Source organism: Daktulosphaira vitifoliae, unplaced genomic scaffold, assembly GCF_025091365.1.
Source record: "Daktulosphaira vitifoliae isolate Bord-2020 unplaced genomic scaffold, ASM2509136v1 Scaffold_2, whole genome shotgun sequence".
NCBI lineage: Eukaryota > Metazoa > Arthropoda > Insecta > Hemiptera > Phylloxeridae > Daktulosphaira > Daktulosphaira vitifoliae.
This window is the reverse complement of record NW_026099573.1, coordinates 11,212,417-11,224,840: the sequence shown is the minus strand read 5'-3', so window position 1 is coordinate 11,224,840 and position 12,424 is coordinate 11,212,417. Positions and strand designations below refer to the sequence as shown.

At 26.6% G+C, this 12,424-nt stretch overlaps 1 protein-coding gene across 1 annotated transcript; it reads left to right on the top strand.

Moving 5' to 3' along the window:
* Nucleotides 1–1,068: 1,068 nt before the first annotated feature.
* On the top strand, nt 1,069–6,862 carry LOC126898444 (uncharacterized). The gene is made up of 5 exons (XM_050672457.1): nt 1,069–1,208; nt 4,966–5,065; nt 5,739–5,933; nt 6,183–6,388; nt 6,483–6,862. Exons 2-5 carry the CDS (start codon nt 4,972–4,974, stop codon nt 6,639–6,641), a joined length of 654 nt encoding a protein of 217 aa, XP_050528414.1. The 5' UTR covers nt 1,069–1,208; nt 4,966–4,971; the 3' UTR covers nt 6,642–6,862.
* Nucleotides 6,863–12,424: the final 5,562 nt, after the last annotated feature.

Below are 12,424 nucleotides of genomic sequence, written 5' to 3'. Positions count from 1 at the left end.
AGGCATAACTTAAAAAAAAGTCATGTTATTTTTAAATACTTCGCTTATACTTAACTGTTTGATACAATTAGTTCATTATTGGACTAAATTATCATTGATACAATAATAATAATAATATACCATTTCAGCCATATTTTGTGTGAATTAAATGCAAAACATCGATCAATTGTTTTGTTAATATTTACTAGTGTATTGTATATACATATTGAGATGTTATATTGGCACGAATATGTAAAAAGGTTCATTAGTTATTTTCTGCAATGTGTATATATGAGGCGTGGGTATTGTTACTACTTTAAGTAACGGGTTTTTATTGCATAAAATGTTGAACGATCGCACTGGAATAATTTCATCGCGAGGTGCCATTATTATATTGATGTAAAGCAGTTAAATATTGTACGTAAAATAAAACAAAAATTGGAGGAATTTCTTTTTAGAATATTATTCATAATAGATAAATTTATTTTGTTTTAACAAAACATGACATTGCGACAGAGAGTTATAATTGTGAACAAGATTAAAAATGACGTTAATAATAAATAAATAAAAAGTATTCGTTTTTAATTTTTTTTTTTTAGACAAAAAATCTTCCACGAGTTGTGTGAAAACTGACAAAGCTTGAAATAAATATCAGTTTAATGTAAATATTGAACATTGTACCGATCAAAATAACATGTTATTTAAATTCATAAGTTTAGTAGTGACGATGTAATTTAACGATAGAAGCTCACAATATTGAGTAATATTTTTCCAGCACATTCGATTTTTCAATTTATGAGTTTGCTGATTTTCAAGAGAGATTTTAAAATTCGACAGTCTTTCGAAGGAACATCGCATGTATGTGGGAGACCTCTTTCGATTACAAAATCGACATGACAGGCTCTCAATCATTTTCGCTGCGTGTCGTATCGTGTGTGTGTATCAAGTAATAATTAAATAGTACACACGAATTAACGCTTTGCGGCAACCACGGATGTTTATTAACAGGAAGAGGATCTTGTAGGTAAAGTAGGCTAACGGTGGTGGAGGATAAGCGACAGGTGGAGCATCGCGGCGGGAAAGTAGGGCAGCAGCTATGAACTCCCCAGGAATGTTGGGCTACGGTTCAGTCGTCTTCCTCAATCGCTCCGCGGCAAGACTCAGATCGTGTATGCGTTAGTTTAAATCTCGTCGCTTCTCGGTCAGGACTCAGTCTGTATAAGCTCTTGGTAAGACAACGAAATTTCTTTATATTATTTAGTACGATTGATTGAATTAAAATCCATTAGTATCGAATAACATTTTTCCCCAAACTTTAATTAATTTTTATTGATTTTAAACATAAATTTACGTTAGTTAAAAAATTGTTTGTGTAACTAAAAGGTTTATAAGTAAATATTTTTTTCTTACAATATGCAATTTTTTAAATGCACTCTTCCTAAACTTTTATTGGTGGTTTAATGTACTTACATGATTTATAATTTCATAATTTATTTTGCGATTTTAAAGCTAATCAATGTGCAGTTTTCAGGTATCATTATAGTTTGTAATTATTTATTTATTTTTCAATGTTGCATGATCTATAATTGAATACCGCATTATTATGATAAAAATATTTCCCCGCTTGTAAAAATAAAAAAATATGTTTGAAATTTTAATGCACACACAAGTTAATTTTGATAAACTTGAAAGTTCTAGTGTATGCCGCGAACTGTATTGTTATTCATAAATGATAATATATGTATCAATTTTTTATCGGTAACACTTCTAAAAAAACGTCTGTGTTTGGCTTTCTCTTAATGCGTTTAGAAAGTATCTACTCCTTCAATAAAAAAATAATGAAATACAATTGGCGATTATCATTACTAAGATAACTCTACAAATGTTTTCATTATTATTCTTACAATTAAAGCCATCGAAATGAGATTTTTTTATCTAGAATCTACGATGTCTATTCTCGTCTGATCACGAGTGTTTAATAGCAGTCGGAAAACGGAAACTAATGGTACAAAAAAGGCATTGGGAGAATGTAACAGATAAGAACCGCGATGTTATTGAATTAACATTGGGTTATTAGAGTTTCACTACATCTTAGTAAATTTTCATTCACAGTTATTATAATAAAACGTTAACATTATTTCACGTCTATTGTGTAATAAATGTTTTTCTTTTTTTTTTTAGTAATACCGTTTACAGTGTAAATTTACACTTATATTTTGGATAAACATAACGGGATTTTCTTATTTTATTATTAATTGGTTAAACATTAATATAGAATTTTTTTTTATGGTGACTGCGTCTATAGCAAACAAATAATTGAGAAAATTATTTAATTATTAAATAATTCACTAATTGTGATGTCTAATTTAAACAATATTTTAAAATAATTTAAAACTGCGTGCATTAATTGTACCCATAAATCTCCAAAACTAATCAATATAGCGTCTATTACATTTTAATTTATCTATAGTTGATAATTAAAGGTTTAAAATTCTGTAACACATGATGGAATACTGAATATATACATTGTCCTTAAGTTTTGTTCATTTCCATTACAATAAAAATAAATTGCTAAGTTGATGTATTTTGTAAAAACATTCCCGGATGGCCATAATACATTAATAACAGTAAGTACGTGCTCGACTATTGTCGTATAAGAATATTAACTTTCTATTAGTGACCAACTGAAAATATAAATATCCAAACAAATTTATATTACCTATCAGTGACAACACTATGACATTATGAATAACCTTCGAAAATAAATAATTGCCCAAATTAATGGCTAATATAGTACGATGATCTCCCCGGATTAATGGTCTTCCAATTTTTGTATGTTAAACTAATGGAATTTAGTCAATATAGGTAACAACCAACACAATACTGTCGAAAACAAATATACAAGTATACCCATTATTTAGTACTTAATGTGATATTTAATTCATCCATAAATAATAAATAGATTTCATTTTCATTCATGTACTGATTTAAAATATTTGAAATGCAGATTTGTGTTGAAATTTTGGTGTAAAATACCAATTTATAAAGGTAAAAATTAATTTTGTACTTGTTGTTGAGGCTGGACAGACTTGATTTTAGAATATAGTTTCTTGAATTTCTCATTAAACTGTAATTATATTATGACATAATAATACTTTACGTATTAAATTTATAGTCACGATACTAAACTTAAGATGTATAGAATCGCAAAAAACATGATAGTTGCCATATTCTATTATTTTTTAATACAGCTTTTCTTGGTTAAGGAAATTTTAGAGAGTAGAATAAAATTATCACGCAATCATAAATTTCACATAACAAAGTTTATATTTTGTATTCTTAGATTCATTTTTTAGTTTATTTTCTTACTTGTGTAACAATAATAATTATACCGAAGGAACTTAAGTTGCTGACTGGTAATACTTCAGAAAAATTAATCAAATAATAGTACGATGCAATTTAAAATTAGCAATTCTAAATTAAAAATATATGTTAAATTGCAACATATGGGCTTATAAAAATATGGGTTTGCCAACATTATTTGCGTCAAAATTTTAACAATTTGTTATTTGTTGTGTTAACTAAATAGTCGGAGACTTCAGTTACCTGTTGACTTTTTACAATTATTAAATTAATCTAAATTACACGGATAATTGTTATGTTTTATAACTTTACTAATGTACAAAACAATCATTTATACAATATACATGTTTCTGTTATAAGATTTTGGTTTTCAAAATTTCGTTGCTAATAATTTTTTTTTATCTTTTGATATTCATTTTATATTTTAAGTATAATTGTAATCGAGCAAGACATTATATATTTACGTTTAAAAAATTGTTTTAAACATTTATTTACAGTTTATTAGTTTCTTGGAGTAAAATAAGTCGTTATAACCAAATGAATTCTAAGTTTTAAACACGTAAACAAATTAAGTGTGATGAATGATTTAATATTAAAAAAGGTGAAAGCGGTAAATAATGTTTGATAGATTAGATTAGATGGAAATAATTCTAAATTAATTGTAGAAAAACAGTATTTTTAGAATAATTACCAAGTATGTTTTTGAAAAATGAACCAGAAATTTAGATGATATAAGATACCAAGTAATGTAGGATAAGAAAGATTTAATGGACGTATAGAGATTTTAAAAATTGATATTACTTATTGTCTATGTAATTATATATATTTCTACAGTTATTAAAATTATCGCAATCATCGGTCAAAAGGTTATGCTCGAAGCAATTTCTCTTTTAGCATTTTAATATACAAGGGAATTTCAACTTATTATATAAACAAAATTGCTTTGTTTAACATTTATAAAACGTTTAAATGAATTATTATAAATATCAATAAAAATATATTTAATGTATTTTTTGGAGTGATTATCGAAAATTAAATTAAACATAATTTTTTTTGAGTTAGTGTCTACGGTATTGCACAGTAGACTAATAAGTTGTTGATAAGTGTAATTTCAAAATTTTGTCTACTAACTTACCAAGTGTGAATGCTACTTCGATGTGTTCATTGTAAGCCTTTTTAAATTATGTGGCGATTTAAATGCTGGTAATCAATGTGTTGGCAGTATGAAATAAAAAATAACAAGTGAAAAAAAAATACTCTTTGTTTACAAATATATTTTAATTAAATTTAAAAAATTCATTAATTACTACATTTAGTTCTATTGTTAATTACTAATTTATATCATTTTGTCGTCATTTACCAAAAGCTAATATGCCAATTTTAGCAGTTTTTCTAGAGAGAAAAAATAAATTTAAAATATCAATGGTGTTAATAATTTTGAAATACGAAAAACAGACCTTCCCGATAAAATTTAATCAATATTTTTGTTAAACGAAAGAAAACATTCTACTTTATACACTCAATTAAAAATTTTTAAAAGCACATTTTTGTGACTTATCAGTTTTTGGATATAAACCACAGATGTTTTCTTATAATAAGTTTTTCTTATTTTATTTTCTTCAGGCAAACATGCTCCGTACAATTTGTTTGTTCCTCTTTGGGTTGTCAGTTGTAGCTGCACAAAGAAGATTAGCATTACCAGATCCACGCAGTTGTTCAAGCAGTAAGCAATATAGAAAATAACAAATATTAATGAAAGCTCAAATAAAAAAGAAAGATTATGAAATGACGGTTTAACACTTTTTTCAACATAATTTAAATTTGTTTATTATAATAATTACTTGTTAAAAAATTTAAAATCAATAAAATATATACTTAAAAACAATTTTAATCAGTTTTAAATCGGTCATTGTCCACTCAAATTATGGTATTGGATATCAATATTTTTTTAGTCATTATACATTTTTTATTCACTTCCAAATACAAAAAAAAAAATTACTTTAACTATTTTAAACCTTCAGAACACTTTTGTGTACCTATTTTCATTTTTTTTAATTTACGATCCTAATTTAAAGTAAGAATAGTGTTTATAGATGCTAAATGATGTAAACATAATAACTATAGTATCATTTTTTCTAAAGTTCAAAGTTTTAATATACATTTCTCTGAAAATCTTTTTTTAACCTATTCTAGGGTCACTTATTATTAAAAGAAAGGTCATTTTAACTGAAAATGAAAAGTCCGGTCTGAAAGACTTAAATAATATTTTTATAAATTCAAAATTTTGTATATATATTTTACTCAGATTAACGTTATGCTTAAAATCATGTTAACTCAAAGGATAGATTTTAAATTAATATTAATTTTGAATTATAAATTGAGTTTTTTTATTTCAGGAATCAAGCATGCTACCTACCGTGATGCCAGGGGAGTTTCACATTCATACTTTTTCAGTTGGGAGCACGCGCCAACCAAAAGTTTGGAAGTTGACTGGTTAGATGCTAGAAACATTTGTCGCAGACATTGTATGGACGCAGTAAGTTTGGAAACCCCACAAGAAAACGAATTTGTTAAACAGAGAATAGGAAGAGGTGAGTGCATAATTTTATATTAAAAACTAAGAGTAAAAATTATAGAGTTAACTTAAAAAATACATTTAAAAGAAATGTTCGTTGTGAATTTATCAAATTAAATAGAGACATCTGAATATTATAATCAACAGTATTTTTTGGGAGTTTAAGCTAAAAAGTTTCAACATAGTCAAGTTCACGAAAATGCTGATTAAACTAAATGATTGAATAATTAATTAATATTTATCCTAATATTATTAATTATATTAGGAAACGTGAAATATATTTGGACATCTGGCAGAAAATGTAATTTTAATGGATGTGATAGACCAGATTTGATACCAGCTAACGTTAATGGATGGTTCTGGTCTGGATCTGGTGCTAAAATTGGACCAACCACCCAACGTAATTCAGGTGACTGGAGTAGTACTGGAGGATTCGGACAAGCTCAACCTGACAACAGAGAAGCTCCTCAAGTGAGTTAATTACATTGTTATATTAATATTAATTCGTCAAAATAAATTTGAATTTGAATTTGTTTAAGCTATTTGAATCCTTTGTTTAATATAGGGTAACGACGAATCTTGTTTGGCCGTTTTGAACAACTTTTACCAAGATGGAGTTAAATGGCACGATGTCGCTTGTCATCATCTGAAACCATTTGTTTGTGAGGACAGTGATGAACTTTTGAACTTTGTTCGCTCTCGCAACCAAGGAATTCGTCTTTAATAGTAATTAATAATTTGTTTATTAAGTTATCTTTGTTGATTATGTTAGTAAAACTCTCGTTACTTCTTAGTTGAGCGCAAACTAAATAAATCAGTTGTCGAAAGTGAACCCTATATATAATTAACGTACAATTTTGTAAAGTATAAATGATATATTTATAATACATATTTATTATGTTTAAGTTTAGTTAATACAAAAATAAAATGTTTTTTTTATAGAAATTTAAATGTTTTTTTTTATGTTTTCCGATTATCTATAATCCGTTGATAATAACTCAGCCTTCATTATTCAAGCCACATTTGCTTTTTGCATTAACTGATTTCAGTTATTTATTTTAAACATTTATACTTTTATGTATTCAGTCAGCCGTTTACTAACCGCCACGCGTGTGTTGTTCTTCTAACAGTATAATAAATTCTCGTTATCCAAATGTGTGGCACTTCCGAAATATACCGTAGTACCCCCTGAAGCTATTATAATTACTACGGTCATGAAGGCGTTCCTCATCGTTATTTTTCCGGATTGCTCGGGTTTACTGTAAATGGCAAGTGTGCTAAGAACACACCAGTTTGGCATAGAGTCGCGGTGGTTCCGAGCAGTCAAACCAGTTACTGGTGAGCAGACGACCGCGAATCATCAGGAAGAAAGTCCATAGAATCAATGACCTAACCCGATGACGAGTCCACAGAAACGGTGTTACTATAACGTATCAAGATCAATGTCGGACATCGAATGGGCACAAGGTTATATTGTTGATACTTTCTCAACTGATAATAAATCAAATTTACTAATGAATTTTTACCGTCAATTTCCATTAAAAAGATATATTCAGTATAAGAATTAATTGTGACACATTTTTGTAAATATGTTTTGACCAAATCTTCATTTAGGCGAGACAAAATGTCTATAGGATTGTAAACAACGGTAAATTACTGTAGATTAGGAAGTATGAATATTTTGTTTATTCGTTGAAAATTTTTTTTAAAAACGGGTACTGAGATGCTCATATTTACAGATATGAAAACGCTAAAAAATAATTCAATTTCATAAATATCTATGGGACTGACACTAACTTTAAACCACAATTATATAAGTATACTTATAAAATACTATTGTACAGCAGATGAAAATTAATAATAGAGATATCTATTCTTTACAACAATTGATTACTCCATATAATAACTATTAAACAACATTATACATTTTAATGTTTGATATCATTACCCGGTAAAATCTAAGATATTTTAAGCATCTTTTTTTAATGACACGATCAAAAAGAATCGAATCTTGTGACTTCATCACCAAGGAATATTTTAAATATAAAATGAAGGCATTTTACAGTACAATAATATTATTATAGCTAATACAAATAAAAAAATTTTAAGACATGAGATTACAATGCTAACGAAAATTTTTTTTATAAAGGTTTTTTGTTCTCACACATGGCAAATTATTTTATCTCTCTGTACTCTATACTCTCTAGTACTCTGTTTGATTTATTGGCTAAATATAAAGCTATGCATAGCTAATGTACATAATAGTTGTTATTTATTCAAACTTATTGTTGTATTCATTATCTTTAATTTCTTTACAATTGACTTTCAATATTCATTTACTATGTAGTAACATAATTAATAAATTCTCATGAGTATTCGATGGGAATTATATTTATATATTCAGACACTATTTTTAATGGTTATTAATTCATTTGATTTGATTGAAAATCCAACGTATGCAGAACTTGAAAAATTTGACAAAATACACAATAAACGCACTCTAGAAAAATTTGAGCATCCTGGAATCGTCGGTGTAGTAATAAGTAATACTGTGAATTCCACGCTAGAATATTACCACGGTGTATTAAAATGCTCTGATTATCCCTGGAAAAATCAAACATTTCCATTTTGCCAGCATGTTATTGTAGCAGCAAGTTTGTTAGAAATACCTGACTTAGATACAATAAAGGTAGACAATACTTAAAATAAAATTTTAAATCAATTTCAAACTTAAAAATAATTATACACGTCAGTTTGTTCGTTATTCATAAATTAAAATAAAATAGAGTGACTTAAATAAATAAAAGATGAAATTTTATTTTTCTCACAGAAAAATAATGCAGAATATGAATTAGAATAAGAATATCAGTTGAATAATTTTTTAAATTTTTAAAGTTGGAGAGTAAATTAAATACTTTAAAGGTCAAGTACTGGTTAAAATATAGGTTTGCCTTAAAGGTAATCCATTTTCAAAGGCTTGCAATGATGAAAATTTAATTGAAGTTGACTTGGATGCAAAAATTGTACATCCCAGATTTGATCCTACCACGAGAAGTGGAGATATTGCCGTATTAAGATTGCTTGAAGGTTTGAATAACCCCAATGATCCAAAAGAAAAATGGACTTACTTAAAACCAATCGCATTTTCATCTATTCCAGAAAATATTGCAATCGGATTTAGTATGTAAAAGAAAAATAAATAAATAATAAACAAGCAGCGATGTTATATCTAAACATACCTAAAAACTATATTTAATCCATCTATTATTTTGAATCTATATTTGAAAATAAAATTCTTTTTTAAATTTAATCTTTGAAATGGCTATCATAAAAAAACAAAAATAAATTTAAATAATTTTTTTTTTCTATAAAAAAGAAAAAAATATTTAATGTAGTCCAAGTTGTATTTTCACAATGGGATTACCTCGTATATCAATAAAACCATTATGTTATTTTTGTTTTTTTTACCATTTTTGAAAGTAATATTTTGAATTAGATGTAATTCGATTTCTTTTAAATCCTAGTTGAGAAAAATCTGTTCGTAAAAGTCGTTTTTTATTTATTAACTTCTAATTACTAACGCCAAAGATATATACAGCAATTTTCAGCTAAAAATATATTGAAGCTTTGCCTGGCCCCATTACGTGTGCATCATTGGTAGTAGCTGAGTGCAAGAAGTGATAAAAGAACATCATGATAAATTTAATACATTTTCAGCTTAATATCTATTTATTTTAATAAAGTAAAATATATAAATAAGTGTGTAAATGTGAAAAGGACTTTTTTTTCGCAATATTAATATTTCATTAAAGCAAAAAATCCGAGACAGTATTTAAATTTCTTTTAAATCTATAGATTTTTCAAAAAGAATATAGGGATTATAAATTTACATTAAGTTTCAATGTGACGAAAAGTGTTCAATAAGTTTAGAATTACCTAATTTTTATAATAATAGAAAACGGAGATACTTGAACATAATAAAGCTCTGTATTGATCAATCATGATCGAAAATAAAAAAAGGTTATAAAAATAAAAGTAGCATACAAAAATTTTCAAGGCATCTTTTAAATGGTAATATTTTAAATTTTTGATTGGTAATTTATTCCCAGTAATAAATTAATTAACAAATTACAGGCGAGTTTTGTTTTTTTGATAGGATTTTACTAATTTATAATTATTATTATTTAGTATCACTAAAACGTGGTGTTACAAGATGGAAAGAAGCCATGAAGGATAGGAATGAATCTTTTGTTAAGAATTTTATGGACGATAATGTTTATCCATTACTAGATATTTGTAAAAATGTTTCTAATGCTCCAAAATATTTTTTTGGAAGAGGATTCCCACCTAAAAATCATTTTTCTAAAAACCAGACGGCGGATGATAGCTTAAAAAGCCAGTAAATATATTAATACAATTTTTTTTAGATGCCAGTGTTTTCATTGAGTAAGAGTTTTTTGAAAAAAAAAACTAAAAACTGCCATGAAAATTTGAAAAATCAATAAAATTATATATACTTTAATCTAATTATCATTCTACTATAATATATTTTTTTGGTGTATTTTACTAACAGTATGATATAATTTAATTATATAATTGGATAAAAAGCTATAAGAATTATTTGTTAGATCTGAGATACCTTGTGGGTAAATACTTATAGTGTTTCTCATTTTGTAAAATATTAAATATTTACAATCAGTGTTCTCTAAATTTACATGTCATCGCTTCTATTTTAAATTTGTATGTCTATTTTTTTGAGGTTTATTGTTTTTATTTCAAGAAATTGTACATACTTCATTTTTTAAATTTTTTTATGAAATAAAATTATATTAAAAATATTAGGTTAGGGGTTTATGTATTCATTTCCCCCCTCTTTCTATAGATTAACCATTTCTACGCCTCTATGCTAACATATAAAATTTGTAGAGGGAGGAATGAAGGAATGAGTTCCATTACGATAAATAGGAAAAAGAACGTAAATTAATTCATTGTTTACAATAAATTAATAGTTAAATAATGATAGTCGTAAAGAATAGTTTGGAAGATCGCTCACATATGAGGAGTTACCTAAACATGATTATTAAGAGTTTTAAGAATCGAAAATTTCTATTGTTTCTTAAAATTAGATTAAAAAAAATGGTATATTCATTTTTCCTTCTGAAAATTAAGAAAAATCGAGGTACATGATTTTAGTGTGGTCGTAATTAATTCAAGGGTAGAGGATTGCATCTGTAACCTCTTAAAATACGTCGTTAAATTTCAAAGTGTCAATTGTTCATGTTTTAATTAAGGCGCTTTTCTAGTAAAGGTTATATATTTTTTATATGGTCCCTTTTCTGGAAAACGTCTTAATTAATACGTAATATTATATATAATTAAGAATTTATGATTTCTATTAAATAATATATTCCTAATAGGTCAGGAAACTGGTATTTATTTGCTGGAGTTTTGGATCACAATAATACTTATAACTTATTTCCTGATCGTGGACTTCTGATTGATAAACAAACGTCAACTGTAATGGGTTTGTTTAGTCACATAAAGAATAACACGTATAAACCTGAATCTTTCCGTAAGATTTTGTCTTTTTTATTTATTTATTTTCATGGTAGATACATAACAAAAACTGACTAGAGTATAAGTATACTAAATAAATGATACAATTAAATATATAAAATTACTTGGTAGTATATATATATATTTATAAACCAATATTGTACTTTTTCTGTCAATCTAACACCTCTAGAATTACTGTAGAGATTTTTGGATCTCCATTGTAATTCCTATTGGACATTTTTCTATTATTGAGTTATTGATTGAATACATTCTTCGCAGCGATAGTTAGGATGTTCTATACATTTCTATTGATGCATGAGTTCCTTGCATCTTTCTAGCTTAATACTTATTTGATTAAGGCTACATCATATATTACTTGGTTGTTTTGATTCAAGTTAATTGTCTACGAGTGATCTTTTTTTCCTTGTCTTTTTTTAAACCATTATTTTATTAAACATTTGACATATGAATATTCTTGTTTAGAGACTTTGTTGGCCCCCATAAAATGATTCCGTAAGTATTAGTCTTGAGATCTAATGTCGAACTACCATATGTATTATTGGATCTATTAAGTCATTACACAAAGTTGCACTAGGAATTTTCGTAATGTCTTTCTAAGTTGTAAATCGATTAAATCACAATATTGACTTCTTTTATAAATAGACATATCGTATTCTACGACAGAATAAGTAAGTTATGAGTTTTAAAGTTCTCAAGGCATGCGCAAATACAATTTCATACTTATCAGTCAATTTGTTGATGAATTTCTGGTTTTGATTTTTGTTGCTACTTTTTATAGTGTATTTTGATCTAGTGTTCTAGAATCAAATGATCTAGTGTTATTCCAAGAGATATTGGATTAGTATTACTCGTGATTTACTAATGTGGATTGTTTCCCCCTAGAAATGTACTGTTAATTCTTTATTGGTCTTTGAATTTCAAAATGAAACA